Below are 20,923 nucleotides of genomic sequence, written 5' to 3'. Positions count from 1 at the left end.
TACTGTGTGTCAGACAGAGTCTTCAGGGACTATAAGCACGAGTAACACAGCCACAGAAACAATGTCAACTTATTCAATTATTTAATTATTTTTAAATCATATGTATAAATCCAATCCAGAGATTATATATTAATATATTTAGAAATAAGTGTATGGATATGAATGGCATATTTATATACAAAAAATACCATATTTAAACAAATTACATTCTTAAAATGGTCAGTAAGGTTTTTTAAAGCAATTACTAGTTTTATTCAGTATTAAATTTAATACTGTGCATCACAGAAATAAATTACACTTTAACAGAGATGCACAAAGAAAACAGTTGTTTTAAATTGTAATAATATTTCATAATTTTACTGTATTTATCAAATCAATGCAGCCTTGGTGAGTAGAAGAAAATTTATCTTACTTTTTTTTTGTCATCTTACCAGTTTTGAATGGTTTTGTGCACAAACACAATTATTAACACATTTGTTCTCATTTTTACACAATTTTTACATCATGTTTGATCAAATAAATGCCGTCTCGGCTTGCATATGAGATACAGTAGTTTATACACTCAGCTTTGCCATCATCTAACTTGACAGCCCTTCAAACCACATTTCCCATGAGCTCCTCTCACTTCCTGCTTTCTGTGTGCAGCTTTATCCAGTTCGAGGAATGCCAGCTGTGGTTTTCCCATGAGTCCGAGCGCCAGCTCACGATCACCACGAGGAAGGGGGTGAGACGGGGAGGAGTGTGTGTGTGTGTGGGATGCTGATGCAGTTTTTGGGTCTGTTCTGACCATTAGACAGCAAGAAGTGCCTTTGGATGGAAACCACAAGAACACAACACAACCCAATCGTCCAGAGAGAAACACACAGCCAAACTGAGACAACGAGAAGAGCTCGAGTCCAGAAACACACGCCCATCTAGACTGACACGAACTGCTTATAATGCTCAAACTCAGCAGGACGAATCCTCCACCATCTGTGCTGCTTCAACTAAACAATAAGACACTGTGTGTGTGTGTGTGTGTGTCTGGATATAAATACTGTTCTCATCTGCCTCTCTTCTGATTAAATCAATGCGGCGGTTGCAACAGTTTGCAACAGTGTGTGTGTGTGTGTTAGGATAACACAAGTTCACTATTATCTATCCACTCCAGATCCAGATATTATCTACAACACACACACACACTGAGAAACTTGTGGAAATCAATCAAACCTAACATTATTTCATATGAAAATAACACTGATCTTTTTACTGTTTCACTGCTTTGCTGAATCAGTGAGGATTATATCGTCACACATCATCACTGTGAGTTACTCTGAGCAAGCGTGTGAATGCAAACACTAATGTAACTTCAGTTTCTAGTGTTGTATCCAGAGCAAGCAAATGCTGCATTTCTGCACTACCACAAGAGGCTCTGCAGCGAACATTAATCAGACTTTCAAAAGCTGAATGCATAAATCTACATTTACATTTTTTTTAAAGGTGGATGCATTTATTACAGTAAAAACAGCTAAATTGTGAAATATTATTACAATGTAAAATAACTGTTTTCTATGTGAATATACTCTAAAATGTTATTTATTCCTGTGACGCAAAGCTGAATTTTTAGCATCATCCTCCAGTCTTCTGTGTCTAAAGAAGAACATTTCCATCACACAGTTAAAAGGATGCTTTAGAGAATCATAATTATGACATAAAGAGCCACACTGAGATAAAAAGTCATAATTATGATTATTCTTTAAAAAAGTCTTTAATTATGATATTATAATTATGATATGAAAAACTTTTTTCCTATAATGTAATATAATTACAAGTACTTCATACGTTTCAAAGGCTTTTATCGACAATTACATGACATTTATGCAAAGAGTCAGTATTTGCAGTGTTGGCCCTTCTTTTTCAGGACCTCTGTAATTCGACTGGGCATGCTCTCAATCAACTTCTGGGCCAAATCCTGACTGATAGCAACCCATTCTTTCATAATCACTTCTTGGAGTTTGTCAGAATTAGTGGGCTTTTGTTTGTCCACCCGCCTCTTGAGGATTGACCACAAGTTCTCAATGGGATTAAGATCTGGGGAGTTTCCAGGCCATGGACCCATAATTTCAACATTCTGGTCCCCGAGCCACTTAGTTATCACTTTTGCCTTATGGCACGGTGCTCCATCGTGCTGGAAAATGCATTGTTCTTCACCAAACTGTTGTTGGATTGTTGTAGTGATGGGAAGTTCGGATCATTTTACCGACTCGGACTTTTGAGTCTCGTTCAGCAAAATGAACGAATCTTTTTTCGTTCATTTTAGCAAAATGTAATGAAAATGTTATGTGTTACTTGCCCAACACATCTAGTACTTACGCAAACGTTGATCACACTAAAAACAATACAAAACTAAAATGCTATAAGATACAGAAAAAAAATCATTCTTTACCTGGGTCTTTAGTCTGTGATTAGCTCACCTCACCTCTTATCTGACAAGAGTCCTCGGGTTTAAGTCATTCCTTAATCACGTGACAGACCCATACGCAAAACTAACGCAGTCTTGAGCCGGAAAGAGAATTGATTAGTTCATCTCATGAGTCTTTCGGGTCTCGGGTCAAGTTTGACTCGTTCCTTAATCACGTGACAGACCCATACTCTATTTCTGACATTTCTGTCACTGTGTTTTTGTTAATGTTTGTTGAGGATCTGTGGTTTGTTATTATTTTATAAATAAATAAAACCCTGTTATAAATAAAATATTGATTAATTTGTCTTTTTGACTGTCTATCGGTAAATAAACACTAGGCTATATAATAATATAATAATGCAAGCTTACAATAAAAAGTATTTATACTAGTTTGTGCATTTTTACTCCAATTTTGAGTTTGCTGGGATAATAATTGCTTTTCCTAGGCAGACCTGACATATTGGTGTAATATATGTATAAGAAGATTGCTCAAAAAAGGACATAATGACATATACATTAAAAGCAAATAAAATTTTGAATTTGAATTATTAATGTTAGTTTAAAACATTAAGGTTATGATAACTTCAGCTTTAACAGTTTTAACCCAGCTCAGAGTGAGGAGGATACTTCAGATCCAGTGCAGGGGCCATGTTTTGGGAAGACTTTGACAAGAGGGTAGCAAGCTTGAGGCCTTCTGCTCCCTCTTCTAAGACCTCAGATGCTATCTAAAGGAGATGCACTCTTACCCCTTACCCATTTCTGATTATCATCAATGTTGAACACAGTTGTGCTGCTGAACATTTATATTTTTAATCATTTGGCAGACGCTGCATTGGCTTTTAATAAATTTAATGCATCCTCGATGAATAAAAGGGTTTAGTTCCCCCCAAAATTCTACTGACAATGCAACACAGCTCAAGAGTGAAAGACTTCGGTGTGCTTCTGTCACAGTGCACAGACAGATGAGCGTGTGTGTGTGTGTGTGTGACTCACGGTGGTCCTCTGGCACTGGATGCTGGAGCTGTTGAAGCGCAGCGCCGTCACGCTCTCAGTCTCGCCCTGGATGTGGAAGATGCACTCGTAGTTCCTCTGACCGGACTGAGGCTGTGGAAGGTTGCGAGCCGACAGCGTGATGGGCTTCGGGACGCCGACGGGGATGTAGATCTGAGTGGACGGCAGAATCTGAGGACAGTCCTGTGAAAGACAGACAGACATCTGTTATCATCAGCTGACTCGAACACGTCTGGAAAGAGACAGGATTGTTACTGAAACAACAGAACACAGGAAGGACATCGAGCGATTGCTCGTCTAGACCAGCTGACATGTTTAACGTTGGGTTAAACAAGCCTGATGGGAAACATATGGAGCAATGTCACGCAAAGAGAAACGAGCTGGACGCTGACATTACCTGGAGAATATCCCAGAATACCTCACTGCTCTGTCTCCGTGTGTGTGTGATAAAACATCAGTCCGGGCCTCAAACAACGACTGGATGTTCAAAAGGGTTTTAAATGTTTCCTAAAGGAGGCTGCATTTATTTGGTCAAAAATACAGTAATATTGTGAGACATTACAATTTAAAATAACTGTTTTATATGTGAATATATGATGCTCCGCTGTATTTTCAGCATCATTCCTCCAGTCTTCTGTGTCACATGATCTTCAGAAATCATGAAAATATAATGATTCACTGCTCAAGAAACATTTCTGATTATTATCAATGTTGAACACAGTTGTGCTGCTCAATATTTTTGTGGAAACTGTGATGCATTTTATTTTTCAGGATTCACAATAGATAAAAGTTAAACAGAACAACATTTATTAGAAATAGAAATATTTCATAAAATTATTAATTTCTATACCGTCACTTTTGATCAATTTAATACATCCTTGTTGAATTATAGCAGTAATATAGTATTTGCTTAAAATCTTACTGACTTTATTTACTTAATTTAATTAGTTACACATATTTATTTATATTTTATATATATATATATTCATTTATATATATAAAACACATATATACTTGTATTATTTATATACAGTGCATATTGCATTTATTCATATACTCATTAAAAATATATTGCTATATAATCTCTGGATTGGATTTATAAATATTACTAAAAATCATTTAAAATAGTTAACATCATCTTTCTTTGATCAATAGAAAATTCAAATAAACATTTGTATAAAACAAAAACATTATAAAATCCTTTTTTGATCAAATAATGCATCCTTGCTGAATAAAAATATTTTATTTAAATATATATATATATATATATAATTGAATAGTAGTGTATAAACATTTTTAAACAATTTAATTTAAAATTAATTAAAAAAATAATAATTCTATAGATAATTTAAAAGAATTATAAACAAAATATGTACAGTCGTGGCCAAAAGTTTGGAGAATTACATAAATATTAGTTTTCAAAAAGTTTGCTGCTAAACTGCTTTTAGATCTTTGTTTCAGTTGTTTCTGTGATGTACTGAAATATAATTACAAGCACTTCATACGTTTCAAAGGCTTTTATCGACAATTACATGACATTTATACAAAGAGTCAGTATTTGCAGTGTTGGCCCTTCTTTTTCAGGACCTCTGCAATTCGACTGGGCATGCTCTCAATCAACTTCTGGGCCAAATCCTGACTGATAGCAACCCATTCTTTCATAATCACTTCTTGGAGTTTGTCAGAATTAGTGGGTTTTTGTTTGTCCACCCGCCTCTTGAGGATTGACCACAAGTTCTCAATGGGATTAAGATCTGGGGAGTTTCCAGGCCATGGACCCATAATTTCAACATTCTGGTCCCCGAGCCACTTAGTTATCACTTTTGCCTTATGGCACGGTGCTCCATCGTGCTGGAAAATGCATTGTTCTTCACCAAACTGTTGTTGGATTGTTGTAGTGATGGGAAGTTCGGATCATTTTACCGACTCGGACTTTTGAGTCTCGTTCAGCAAAATGAACGAATCTTTTTTCGTTCATTTTAGCAAAATGTAATGAAAATGTTATGTGTTACTTGCCCAACACATCTAGTACTTACGCAAACGTTGATCACACTAAAAACAATACAAAACTAAAATGCTATAAGATACAGAAAAAAAATTCATTCTTTACCTGGGTCTTCAGTCTGTGATTAGCTCACCTCACCTCTTATCTGACAAGAGTCCTCGGGTTTAAGTCATTCCTTAATCACGTGACAGACCCATACGCAAAACTAACGCAGTCTTGAGCCGGAAAGAGAATTGATTAGTTCATCTCATGAGTCTTTCGGGTCTCGGGTCAAGTTTGACTCGTTCCTTAATCACGTGACAGACCCATACTCTATTTCTGACATTTCTGTCACTGTGTTTTTGTTACTGTTTGTTGAGGATCTGTGGTTTGTTATTATTTTATAAATAAATAAAACCCTGTTATAAATAAAATATTGATTAATTTGTCTTTTTGACTGTCTATCGGTAAATAAACACTAGGCTATATAATAATATAATAATGAAAGCTTACAATAAAAAGTATTTATACTAGTTTGTGCATTTCTACTCCAATTTTGAGTTTGCTGGGATAATAATTGCTTTTCCTAGGCAGACCTGACATATTGGTGTAATATATGTATAAGAAGATTGCTCAAAAAAGGACATAATGACATATACATTAAAAGCAAATTTGAATTATTAATGTTAGTTTAAAACATTAAGGTTATGATAACTTCAGCTTTAACAGTTTTAACCCAGCTCAGAGTGAGGAGGATACTTCAGATCCAGTGCAGGGGCCATGTTTTGGGAAGACTTTGACGAGAGGGTAGCAAGCTTGAGGCCTTCTGCTCCCTCTTCTAAGACCTCAGATGCTATCTAAAGGAGATGCACTCTTACCCCGCACATCAGACCCTCTGGCCTGGTGGAGGAGATGTTCACCAGTATACAAAAGCCTTTCTGAAGTCACAAAGACAAGACTTTGCATTGTGGCCACATCTGTGCCATCTGAAAGATTTTTTCTAAAACTGGGCAGATTATCTCAGATAGAAGAAACAGACTCAGCCCATCCAAGGTCAGGGAGCTTGTTTTTTTTTTTAAATGCAAACATGCCTTAAAGCAAGTCCTAAAAATATAGCCACAGTGTGTTATTTATTTTAAAGCTTATTTATTTTTATTTATTTAGACAAAGACTAGCTTGTTGTGCAATATTTTTGTTGTTGTTGTGATTTTAAAGGTAATTTCTTATTGTTATAAAGCTCCTTAGCTTTAGTATCTCTTAATTTTCATTTATTTTTATTTAAATGGTTTAAAATTATTTGGGGAATAGTTATCCTCTTTGATATAAAGTTTTTATTTTGGCACAAAAGTGTTATTTATTTTAAAATGTATTCATTTTAAATTATTATATAAAAAAAGCAAAGCTTGTTGTGCAATATTTAGTTTTTCTTTTTTTTCTTTCTTTTTTTATATTGTACTTTTAAAGTTCATTTGTTAAGGTTATTAGACCCTGTGGCTTTATTATCTTTTAATTTTAATTTTATTTTTAATTATTTACTTTTTTATTATTTTGGAATAGTTGTCCTCTTTGTTACATAGCTTTTCTGGCACAAAAATAAACAATAAACAACAATTCAAAAGTATGTACACAGTGTTTTTTAATGTTTATAAAGTGTCATATGTTACAAAAGTATGGTTTATACAGACAATCTGATTTAATAATTACTCTAGCCAATGTTGTCACATCACGGGACAAAAGAACGAACAACCCGAAGAACCGAAAGATGAACTAATCAATTCTCTTTCCGGCTCAATACTTCATTCTTTTACTGTCTATGGTTTTAGTGTATGTGGCTGTCACGTGATTAAGGAACGAGTCAAAAACCCGATAGACCCGAACTATGAACTAATCAATTCTCTTTCCGGCTCAAGACTCCATTGACTGACAGGTGAATCCATAGACATGTATGGTGAATCACTACTACTAGAACAGAACCTATAGAATAATGCGCATGCGCGACTGAACGAATCACTCCCCGAGACGACTCGTTCTTCCCGAGTCACATTAAAGATTCGTTCAAAATGAACGAATCGTTCAAGAACGACACATCACTAGATTGTTGGAAGAAGTTGCTGTTGGAGGGTGTTTTGGTACCATTCTTTATTCATGGCTGTGTTTTTGGGCAGAATTGTGAGTGAGCCCACTCCCTTGGATGAGAAGCAACCCCACACATGAATGGTGTCAGGATGCTTTACTGTTGGCATGACACAGGACTGATGGTAGCGCTCACCTTTTCTTCTCCGGACAAGCCTTTTTCCAGATGCCCCAAAGGCTTCATCGGAGAATATGACTTTGCCCCAGTCCTCAGCAGTCCATTCACTATACTTCCTGCAGAAGATCAATCTGTCCCTGATGTTTTTTTTGGAGAGAAGTGGCTTCTTTGCTGCCCTTCTTGACACCAGGCCATCTTCCAGAAGTCTTGTCCTCACTGTGCGTGCAGATGCGCTCACACCTGCCTGCTGCCATTCCTGAGCAAGCTCTGCACTGGTGGCACTCCGATCCCGCAGCTGAGTCCTCTTTAGGAGACCATCCTGGCGCTTGCTGGACTTTCTTGGACGCCCTGAAGCCTTCTTTACAAGAATTGAACCTCTTTCCTTGAAGTTCTTGATGATCATATAAATTGTTGATTTAGGTGCAATCTTAGTAGCCACAATATCCTTGCCAGTGAAGCCATTTTTATGCAACGCAATGATGGCTGCACGCGTTTCTTTGCAGGTCACCGTGGTTAACAATGGAAGAACAATGATTTCAAGCATCACCCTCCTTTTAACATGTCAAGTCTGCCATTCTAACCCAATCAGCCTGACATAATGATCTCCAGCCTTGTGCTCGTCATCATTCTCACCTGAGTTAACAAGACGATTACTGAAATGATCTCAGCAGGTCCTTTAATGACAGCAATGAAATGCAGTGGAAAGGTTTTTTTGGGATTAAGTTAATTTTCATGGCAAAGAAGGACTATGCAATTCATCTGATCACTCTTCATAACATTCCGGAATATATGCAAATTGCTATTATAAAAACTTAAGCAGCAACTTTTCCAATTTCCAATATTTATGTAATTCTCAAAACTTTTGGCCACGACTGTAGTTTGTCTTAATATATAAATATATTGTAACATTATAAATGTTGTTGCTGTGACCTTTGATCAATTTAATGCATCATTAATGAAAAGTATTAATTGTATAAAACTGGACAGAAGCAAGAGCAGGAGATCCTCCAGGTGTCTAGCAGCCATTCCCCCTCAACTGAGGGAAGATCTCTTGATGTCGTTCTGATTTCATGAGCAAACTGACAGTATTTTTGGTAAGAGCTCTGGTTTCCTGGCTCCTGCTTATTTAGTGTAACGAGTGACCACAGCAGCATCCGGTCAGCCGCCCACACGCCTCTAAACCACAGCAACCGTACAGACGTAAACCAGAAACCACATGTTTTCAGGAAGGATGTTTGCTCACTAAAACTGTCCAAAATTACCCTCAGGAATTTTTTTGAAACTCTACATTATTTTGAAGGAACCAAATCTGGAGCTTTATGTGTCTTTACAACAACAGCCATACCAAGATATAGAGATTTGGTAGAGTGTTGGTCAAACTGAAGCACCTTTAGTCAAAGTAAATCATGAAACAATCATCCACATCCATTTAAAAGACTGAGGTCAGCAGCATTGTTATGTCTCGCAAGATGCATTAAAATGATCTAAAGTGGCAGTAAAGATATTTATAATGTTACAAAATATTTCTATTTCAAATAAATGCTGTTCCTTTGAACATTCTATTAATCTGTGAATCCTGAAAAATAAAATGCATCACAATCTCCACAAAAATATTGTGTAGATTAACTGTGTTCAACATTGACAATAATCAGAAATGTTTCTTGAGCAGAAAATCAGCAGAAATTCAGCTGCGCATCACAGAAATAAATTACATTTTAATGGATATTCACGTATTAAACCGTTGTTTTAAATTGTAATAATGTTTCAGAATTTTACTGTATCAAATCAATGCAGCCTTGGTGAGCAGGAGAAACTTTATTATAAAACATCTTACCAGTTTCGAATGGTTTTGTGCACAAACACAGTTATTAACACTGCAGTAAGAGCTGCTCATAGATTATTGGTTTTACTCTAACTATGCCATACCTGCTCCTAAAATATCACATCTCCAGCCGTGAGACATTAATATTTGTTCCGGTAAGCCGAGGCAGAGCGACTATATTTAAATCCTCCAGCGGCCCGGAGCACAAGAGCCATAACATCCACTGAAGAAAACAGCTTTGCTCAATAAATGGAAAATGAGCCATAATACGACTTCAAGAAGCCACTGATCATCCTCAAGTCAGTGTGCTGAACTCATTTAAATGTCTAAATGTAATTTATTTGAATTAAATGGCCTCATTTAAATATTCCAGAGATAAATCAGACGGAAAGCAGACGTGGTTTAGATGTCCGAGCTCTTCAGTGAGCGATCACCCATCGACACACATCTGTAGTGACATCTTCAGTCGAGGATCTGTTTTCTTCCTAGTGTTCACTAGAGAGTGTCTTCAAAGACTGCATCTGAACTAAAGTAGAGCTCAAGAGTGACTGATATGAAAAACACAATACTCTATTAACAATTTAACATGGAGCTGGATAATCATAAGCATAAATACACAGCACACACAATTATTGGGTGCAACTGAATTACTTTTTCATATTAAAAGAAGAAAGTCAGTATTTCTCCAGGCTCTGTCTGCGATCTTGGATGCATTTTTGCTGCCTTTAGGCTCCTTTGGGAACTTCCAGCCTACAGGTTTGCAAATTTGAGTTTGCTCGGTGAAATAATTGGATGCAATGGACAATTGCATGTTTGGTGCTCTCTTTATTAATAACTGACAAAGACAGGAAGCTTTATAGTGCTAATTCAACAAAATGAAGAGCAAAGGGTGAGCATTAGGTGTGTAACTGATGCTTTGAGTATTTTTTTTATTCTCGCAGTGGCAAAGAAAATTAACTAGTAAATGCAGTTGTGTCGCACAGGCTTGAAATCTCAAAACGCAATAAATGAGGAGCATTACTATCAACCTCATGGCTATAAATAAAAAATTAGTCTAAAAATATATTTTTTTTTACTAAAAGTAAAATTACAAATATAAATACAAAAGCTACTTCTAAATATTAAAAAATAATAAAATATAAATAATATAAATATTTAATTAATAACTCTAGAAATGTTGCCTTGGTAACTAACTTTAATTAATTTTATTTGAAATAAAAATAAATTAAAGCTTAACAGGCTCACTTAAAAAAAAAAAAAAAATAATAATAATAATAATAATAATATTATATATATATATATATATATATATATATATATATATATATATATATATATATATATATATATAAAAATTACATTCACAAAACAAAATTACAAAAATTTAAACTAAAAATAAAACTACAAATTTAAAAATAAAAGCTCATTTAAAATATTTATAGATAATATAATGGTATATAAAAAATATAAATATTTAATGAAACAATTACAAATGTTGCCTAGGCAACTAACTGAAATAAGTACTAAAACTGAAACTGAAATAATAAATGAAAGCATAATAGAATTATAAAAACAATAAATAAATGACAAATTCACAAAATAAAGCGTCAAACTTTAATTAAAATTAAAAATACATAAAAGCCATTCAAAATATGAACAAATAGTATAACCGCATATAAAGAATGCTAGAATTACAATGATTCCAACCATTATCCATCAGTCATGATTCACTAACTGACATGTGTCACACCTCAGATATACGATCGTTTGCACCTGAATGCAGCGTGATATATGACTCGCTGCAATGCATTCTGGGATTGTCTTTTCTGTGTAGGATACAATAAAACCTCCTCTTAAGAATTCGACAAAAACGAGTTATCTTACAAGACAGCACAGAGCTGCTGCCTATCTTTTGGACCAGCCTCTGCTTCAGGACGCCAGCGAAGCCTAAAAATACTGTCTATGTAGACAGCACAGCAGCGTACGGAGCAGACACGCTACAAATCACAAGTGATGCGTATAAATATAAAAGTGATGGAAGCGTGAGAGAGTCGGAGGCCAAGAACAAAGCCAAGAGGAAGAGAGAGGGAAGACAAGAGAGGAAGTAATCACTCTGATAAAGTCATTTCTCTCTCTCTCTCCTCCTCCTCTGGTTTAATTATTCAAAGTGGATTAGATCTGTGCTTCAGCTGCCCAATGCATCCCAGCGATGAATATTACAGAGAGAGAGAGAGAGAGAGAGAGAGAGAGAGGAAAGCATAAAACAGTATGAACCGGAAAGAAGGAGCGAACAAAGCCGAATATCAGCATGCTAAAGCAGAGAATTGTGGGTAATAGGGTCAAAGGTGATGCCAAAGGCCATGTGAGCCGTTTTTATGGTCTCTCTGGAATGTAGGTGCTGTTGAAGACTGGTGTGTTTCACTGCATGCATTTGATAAAAAATAAACCTTAAGTGCGGCGTGACAGGAAAAGTGAAAGAACAGATCATGTGTTAAAACTGAAGCGCACTGTTCACATCTCTTCTGACTCGAAGCCTCTAACAGACGCCACCACTCACATATTCTGGCTTTGTTACTGGAATGGTGAACAGAGCCACATGCGTGTGCAAAAGATGAGATGAGGCAAATCTGGCAGGAACATCAAATCAGCAGTGACTTCATTACGAACGTCAGCATGATTTACACTGAACTGCAGGACATTAAAACAAACGTCTGACCCTCACTGATGTAAGAGACTCGAGAGCGTCCACTAATGTAAAACTACTGTCACACATTATATTCAGATTCACCAGCAGTGTCTTCATCAGGAGGTCAAGCTTCAGCTGCAGTTAAACCAGTTCTCTCCGTTTAAGATACTGCTCAAAAGTTTGAGGTCAATAAGAATTTTGTGAGAAATTAATACTTTTATTTAGAAAGGATGTGTTAAGTTGATCAAAAGTGACAGTGATTTCCATTTCAAATAAATGCTGTTCTTTTAAACTTTCTGTGAATCCTGAAAAATAAAATGAAGGATCATGTAACACTGAGGACTTGAATGATGAATGATGATGAAAATTCAGCTTTGATCACAGCAATAAATTACATTTGAATATATATTCATATTGAAAACAGTTCTTTTCAATTATAATAATATATCATATTTTTTTTACTGTATTTTTCAGTAAGTAAACGCAGTCTTGGGGAGCGGAAAAGACTAAAACCATTTTAAACTTTTCAATGGTCATGTCAATTCACTGAATTTTCACTGGGATTTATTAAAAAAAAATCTTTTTAAAACAATCTGCACCCATAAACATCCATTTCTAGCCAAATTAAATATTTCAGAGCTGAGCTATAGTGAAAATTAATATTTGCAAACGAAAACAACATGGCATTTCCACAACGTCAAGAAATCACTATTTTCAAAATTTCCTCATAACAAAATTTCCCATGACTGAACATAAAAAAGCCAAATAATCCCACCATCATTTTAAAAACATTCATCATGTATATATATATATATATATATATATATATATATATATATATATATATATATATATATATAAAATACCTCTGCCTAGTGTTAATAAAATTTGAAAATATCATATGGGGAGTAAAAGAAAAAAACACATATATATATTTTAAATAAAAATAATGGCAGATCTAGTTTCAAAGCCAGTGATTTACACTTCACTGGCAGAATGCAAACAGATTTCAGGAAAAGGTTTATTCTGGCAAATCTGCATGAACTCGGACTCAAACTTTAGTTTAATATTTGTATAGCATCACGCAGAGATCTGATTGGCTGTGGAACCTTCCAGAACCTCATTAGACTGTACGATGTTCACAAGCTGTCAGACAGTGGCGTCACATCTCTAATGTAATCTCCCACGCAAGAGCCAGAACCTTCTCCCTCCACACATCTGGAGACTATTAGAGGAAACCAGCGCTTCATCTGCTCTCCTACAGGCTTTTAAAACACTGAATTATGGGAGATTCCCAGCGGACTTGCAGTCAGCCAATGAGCGAGCGGCGATGAGCGGACTCTCTGGTCTTATCTCACTCCTCCTCAGTACAGCAGATCTGGTTTCTCATGAGTGGAAATCTGAGGACGGAGGAGGAGGAAGCCAGAGATAAACCCCCGCGATGCATCAGGTTTCCAGTGTCACACAGCGAAAGAGAGAACAAATCGATGACATCTCGGCCAATCAGAACACATTTTGTGTTTAAACTCAACGTCAAATGCAGTTTGCAGCCCATTTATACTCGCATCTTGTGATGTGTGACACTTGTCATGTGATGCATTTACAAGCGAAACTGGATATTTAATGTGAAAACAAAATTGGCAGGAATTGATTTTATTTATCAGTTTTGACTGGATGATTTGAGAAGAATTTAACATTTACTTACTTAGTACCTGCTTTGAATTTGGGTTATTATACCTAACTAAACCAATTAAAAAAATGTCACTTGAAATAAAATGAACATTAACTGCAATTTAATACAAAATAAAAAAATAAAAAAAAACTTACAGCTAGTTGAACTAAAACTGAAATAAAATTAATACAAATTAGCACAGATATATAAACAAAAAGTGATAAAAGGGACAACAACAGAAAACACAATTACTAAAACTAACTGAAAATAAAAATGAAAAAAATAAAAACTTTTAATAAAAATTATAAAAGTATCTCAACAATACTAAAATACTAAAATAACATTGCTTTAAATTTTTATAAGAAATCCTGAGGTTCTTTACATTAAAAAAATGCTGGATAAGAGTAATACAACTATATACATTAATTATTAATGTTTAATTATCTGTTACACTAGCTTCCAAAGTTTGGGATACGTAGGACTTTTTTTTTTTAAAGAAATTACTACTTTTATTCAGCAAAGATACATTAAATTGATCAAAAGTTACAGTAAAGACATTTATAATGTTACTAAAGATTTTTTATATTTCAAATAAATGCTGTTCTTCTGAGGCAACTATTTATTTGTGAATCCTGAAAAATAAAATGCATCACTGTTTCCAACTGTTTTCAACATTGATAATTAGAGGTCGACCGATATATCGGGCCGATATTTGTCATTTTTTAATATATCGGCATCGGCCGATATCCGTGTTTAGTAGCGCCGATTTAAAATCAGGCACGTCGGCGGGCAGCCCCGTGTTATTGGTGCGGTGGAAAGTGCTGCTGCTGCCACTGCATGTGAAGCACCCCAAGCCAAAACTTTTGGAAGATTCAACTGCAGTCCTGGGAGATAAATGTAGTCAGAGAATTTCACTCTGTAAATGGGGTGGAGAAGTTGACAGCTCTAACAAACACTGCAGCGTGACGTTACCAAAGTAAACTGTCTCTGACGTCACTCTGCCCCGCTCACAGACAGCACCGTGCTCGGAGAGACAGCTGTCCTGGAGCTGCCCAGAACGGTGAATCACATTTGTTCGGAAGCATGGTTTGATGCAGACAATAACCAGTTTTCCATCCAACTCATTTGTATTTAGGGATGTCAATATTCGATAATTTCCATGATCGATCGTCGTTTAAATTAATGATCAATTAATCACCTTAATGCTGCAAAATGCGTCTGCAGCGGTATTATTATTATGTGCAAAAGCCACTTGGAAAAAACGCTTTCTCACCCGAATTAAAGGGGTTTTAGTCTGAATAAAATGCTAGTAGCAGGACTGTAAAATGAATAGATGTGATTATGATCATTTGATCAAATGAAGAGAGCGCGCCATACGTTGGAGATCATTTTACTTTGTTGACTGTTTCCCGTCAAGGAGACCGCTGAATGTGCCTCTTTAAATGGTTTCATGGTGCTTGTTGTTGTATTTTAAAACGCAACTGCAATGTTTTCAAATGTAAAACGAAACTGCAATGTTTTCAAATGACACTATAGTAGTGGTGCAACGGATCATCATTGATCAATATCTTCGGTTCGGCACACGCGTGACCCGCGGATTGATTTATGAAAAAAAAAAAAAAAGTTGCGCATGTTCAGTCCACACTCAGTGGTCATGGCGAGCGGAGGAACGGAGGAGCTTGAACGACCGTTTCATTTTGGATTCCCTGTCAGATATAATGATGAAGGAAAGAGGTTAGAGTGAAAAGATTGTACCAGAGCTTTATATGAACAGGAGAAGAAAACAGTTGTGGATGAACTATCCCGAGCATCCTCTGTTGCGCTCACGACAGACGGGTGGACGTCCAGGGGGACGGAGAGCTGTGTGATGATAACTGCTCACTTCATCACAGCACACTGGAAGATGAGAAGTCCGGTTATTATGTTAAAAAGAAGATATTATGTGCACTTTAAGTTGATTTCATATACTTTAATTTAATAATTTAATGTTAATAAAAAAAAGACAAAACGTATGTTTATTTGTCTTGGCCTTTTTTTTTTTTTTTTTTTTTGCTGATCCGAAAAATGATCCGATCCATACGAGGACGAGCGAGCGCGGGTTTGACTAGATGTATTTGGAGGTTATTGCTCACGTCTCGTTCTGCACATATCCAAATGTTTCCATATTCGCAATGTATCTGAATGTTAAACTATAATATTTTTTATTTATTTAATGTAAACTAGACGGAAAGATCATCCTCTTCACATGAGCAAAAACGCCCTTGGCATAACAGCAGAGTGGACCGGTATACTACGGTCTATTTAAACGTTTAAATGTTTGGCTGCCTGGACTTTATTTTAATAATGAACAGACTGCGATGTAAGTTTGAAATTAGAATGCACTTTAGATGTTCTGTGTCATTATACCAAACACAAATGTTGCTGGTTGCTAGTGTGTTTGCAGCACTACTGTTATTTATTTTTTATATATTTATATTTTTCAGTTTAATTCATTTTTATTTCTAAAATTGTTTTTATTTAAATGTATATTTAAGTTTACATTTATGTTCCCACAAACTTGAAAAATTCTACTTGATAAATGCTCTAAAACTTTAATGCAAATGATTGACTTTTATATATATATATATATATATATATATATATATATATTTAGCATGCAAATGAAGGGGAAAACTTCAAGATATCGGCCCTAAAAATCGGCAGCACATATCGGCCATCGGCTGACCCTGACCTCTAAACATCGGCATCGGCTATAGAAAAACCCATATCGGTCGATCTCTATTGATAATAATCAGAAATGTTTCTTGAGCAGTAAATCATCATATTATTCTGATTTCTGAAGATCATGTGACACTGAAGACTGGAGGAATGATGCTGAAAATACAGCTGAGCATCACAGAAATAAATTACACTTTAACAGAGATTCATATAGAAAACAGTTATTTTAAATTGTAATAAGATTTCAAAATTTTCCCTGTATTTTTGATCAAATAAATGCAGCCTTGGTGAACAGAAGAGACTTCTTTCAAAAACAAACCTTTATTTGTGGATGTGTTTCTTACCTCTGACATGTTGACGAGTCCCTCCTGGAAGGAGCAGTCGTTGGCGTTCTGAGTGCACAAGTGTCTGTATTTACACCAGTGACACGGGAACGAGCCGTTCACACAGGACAAACACCTGGAGAGAAACAGACAATACAGATGAGACACAGAATCAAGCCAAAACACACTCACTCTGCCCACGAAAGTGTGTGAAATAATCTCTCATTCCCTCACAAAGATCCACTTTATTAAGTGTCTCCGGTTTAAGAAAAAGTGAACGATGACAAGAGAAAGAGAGAGAGAGAGAAAAGAGACAAGGATTTGCCATTAAAACATGACCAGAGTAGATAATAAAAAAGAGAGAAAGCAGATATCTGTGCACTGACTTGCTGCTTACAGTCTACACAGGCAGCTGCCTACTTAGGGAACATACCAACTAAAACACAACCTTTCAGAACACTACATATAAATGAAAACTCAAAATCCACAGACGAGTATTAGAGGAACGGCTCATTTTTTATTAGATTGAAGCGTCTCTCACCGACTCTGAAAGCATCTGAGGCTTCTGACTGCAATATAAAGTCATTTGTTTCAATTATTCTGAATTAAGTCCAGCAAATTGTTCACTCAGTGGCATAAATTGATGCTGGACAATCAGAGTTGAGAAATGATTGCCAAATGAAATCTGCTATCTTAAAGAGATCAGCATACCACAAGGCTTTAAAAAAAAATAAAAAATATTATTTATATATATATATATATATATATATATATATATATATATATATATATATATATATAAAATAATCAATAAATTTAACAATTATTATTTTATTATTTTATTTACAAAATAAATACAATATTACAAAAAAAAAATATTATCAGATAAACCCAAAAAGCATAATCGTAAAAATCATACATATGCATATGAGAGAGAGAAAATATAATATAAAGAGTATATAATGTAACAATAGATTTTTAAAATGCATGTCATTGTACTTTTTAGAATCTTTTTTTTGTTTTGTTTTTTGCATTCAATAATCTAAATCTAAAAATCTAAAGCATAATATCGGTTAACAAAATGTTCACTTTCCTTTCTTTAAAACCCTAAATCATCCACAATGGCATGCCGTCTCATTTTATGAGCATGTTGCATGTTTACACCAGCAGCGCTAAAGGATTCTGCTGCATAATGGTTGCATCTCTGAGTCCCGTGAGGAAGCACAAGCACATGTGGTGGAGTGTGTGTGTGTGTGTGTGTGTGTGTGTGTGTTTGAGTAGGTAATGATCCCCCATCGAGGCACCATTTGTTAGTTTGTTAATGCTGCGTCTCCAGAGACACATAATCTGCTAATCAGCAGGAATAAATCCAGAGGGTGGCCGTGATGGAGAACAAATAGATGCAGGTGAAACACACAACATGTCTGAGATATGCAAGTACATGCATAAACAGATAAAGACAGTAAAGACCGACTATCAGTTAATGCCACAATGCAATATTGCTTCATCAATATTGTTTTTTTTTTTTTTTGGACTTTACTGTGTATTTTTCTAGAATTACTAGAAAAGAAGTCTGAATTGTGAGATATAAATTCCCAATTTGTAATTATGAGAAATTACGAATGATAAGATATTAACCTGAAAACGAGAGAAAGTTATGATATAAAGTTAACAACAAACTCTGGATTCTGAGATAAACCCACAAACATCGAAATTACAGTATAAGATAAAAACTCAGAATTGTGAGATCATGTTTTTTTTTTTTTTTTAATATTTCCCGACGATGATTTCAACAAAAATCTTTGAGTGCAAAATTCAGACCCACAGCCCTCAAACAGCACTACATAATAAACAGACGGTCATCCATTCATCTCTGGTTTACACATGTAGCTCATTTCATAAATCTGCCATCTATCCTGACTCTTGAAACTTGCGACTCTTTTTTGTATTTTCTTTCTCCTCCATGTTTTCCCCCAAACCATTACCAATTCAATTTAAACTACGCAATCCGGTTCACTTAAAGCAGAGATTTCTTAAAATAAGTGGTAAGAAGATGATAAATGTGACCTTATTTTTCTCCCTGACCCCTGCAGCGATCCCAAGAGAGGCTTTAATCGCCGTCCCGTCTGGAGTGGGGCTGATTGTGGGTGTCTCACGCTGAGCTCTCTTCCCCCACAGACGGGCGTCCCTGATCAGCATAAACCCAACACACGCTGGAGGAGAGGAAATCTAACACCGGGACGCTCACTTCCTTCATTCACATTCATTAAGACGCTGGGCTGTTCTAAAGCCTTCTACAAAAAGGACACCGAACACCTCCGAAAGCCCTCATCAGACAAACTCCATTTAGGTGAATCTCACAAAAAAGTGGGCAGCTCATATTTCTCCTCAAAAAGAAAGGAGATAAGAAACTATTTTTTATATAGAGAAAATGAAGCATGCTTTTTTTAAACCACTAAGATGTTTTGCATTGCAATTTAATTTTTTCATGAAAATTAAGCAAAAAAAAATATAGATAATTTTTTTTTAAAGCTATGAAAATATTGCAACAAAAAAGGGCTCAAAAATAGGCTTCATTTTAATGTGCAAAAAAAAAAATACTCTTATTTCTTCATTTGATTTTAATATAGCCTGGAAATGTTCTTGACGTTTTGATGAAATTCACACATTTCCTCTTGTTTTTTTTTTCTCATCTACACAAAGCTTTGACAATGTCCATAATAACACTATATTATCCAAAATACAGTCCTCTAAACTGCAGTTGTGCTTTAAGAGATGTGGACGCATTGAATAAAGCAGCATGTGATTATCCAATTATGATAATACTCATATGCAGTGTGTATTTTTCAAGTACACAAGCTGGTCTTATCAGAAAAGAGCAGTGTGACCTAGTTTTAAAGCTCACTGCTGATTGTGTGTGTCTGTGTGTGTGTGTATGGGAAGGTATTGTGTATCTGAGATGCTGTTACTCTTAGGTGTGTGTGTGTGTGTGTGTGTGTGTGTGTGTATTATATCTCAGGAGACAGCTTTGGGTTCATCTGTCCTGCAATAAGACACTACACACAGACCTCCCAAAAGAGGCCGGACCCATCTGGAGTGTCTTAGAAGCACACATGACACACAAACTCATTGAGACGTTCATCTGGGGGTCCCACTATCTGCAGGACTCGAACCACAGTCTGCTTTCAAGAGAATAACTGTCAATCAACACGCCACCGGTTGCCATGGCAACAGAAATTTGACCCCCCCCACCCCCCGAGTGGTGAGGAGCTTGTGGGTAAAACGAGAAGAGCAGAGATAAAGAGAGAAAGAGACACTCACGATCTGTGGATGCTGCAGTTGTAGAAGGTGAAATCCACACTGGCGAACTTCTGCCCAGTTTCCCTCGATTTCAGATACAGCTTCACCACATGAGTGTCTCCTTCAGAGGGACAAATAAAAGAGAAAAGAGCTTCATAAGATCTCAGCCTCTGGATGAGGAACAGCAGAATCAGCTGCTATCTAAACACTCTTTCACTAAACTCTCCAGAGTCTTGTTGCTTTCAGAACTTCACAAACAATGCAGTGCGTTAGTTCACTTGTGCTTTAATATCGTATTGTTTAAACACAGGTTTATGTTTTCTACATAAAATGGTTTTGAGCTTAATCAAGTCTACATTTGCATCCCAATTCACATCGTTCGATTCATTACATTGAAATATATATAAGTAATGAAAACTTTGTTTTGTGGGTTTTAATCTTAATTTACTATAATAACCCTGCAGGCGATTCCAGCTTACTATGTTTTACTAAGATGATTCAGGACTAAAAATTGTAAATAATGGTTGCGATTTTGATTTCAATTAAAAAAAAATTGTCTTATTTTTCTGAGTTTTAAATTGCTTTTGAGAACTGCTTCTCAAGCTCAGACAATTAAAAAAAGCATTAAACATCAATAGCAAACAGCTTTGATGCAGCATTTTCAATTATGTAGACACTAGGCGGATCAAAATCAGCATATTTAGCAACAGAAT

The 20,923-nt window shown here is 35.6% G+C and overlaps 1 protein-coding gene across 1 annotated transcript in view; it reads right to left on the bottom strand.

Annotated features, from left to right (window-relative positions):
• The window catches only part of plxna1b (plexin A1b), a 144,519-nt gene that overhangs the window by 42,465 nt on the left and 81,131 nt on the right, over window positions 1-20,923 (bottom strand). Inside the window, exons 8-10 of the mRNA XM_059497742.1 lie at window positions 20,232-20,331; window positions 16,932-17,046; window positions 3,437-3,637 (exon numbers count right to left, since the gene is read on the bottom strand). Coding sequence (XP_059353725.1) covers window positions 3,437-3,637; window positions 16,932-17,046; window positions 20,232-20,331 — 416 coding nt within the window. The remainder of the gene's footprint in view (window positions 1-3,436; window positions 3,638-16,931; window positions 17,047-20,231; window positions 20,332-20,923) is intronic.

This window comes from Carassius carassius, chromosome 17, assembly GCF_963082965.1.
Source record: "Carassius carassius chromosome 17, fCarCar2.1, whole genome shotgun sequence".
NCBI lineage: Eukaryota > Metazoa > Chordata > Actinopteri > Cypriniformes > Cyprinidae > Carassius > Carassius carassius.
The sequence above is the reverse complement of the archived record's forward strand: the minus strand, read 5'-3'. Positions and strand labels throughout refer to the sequence as shown.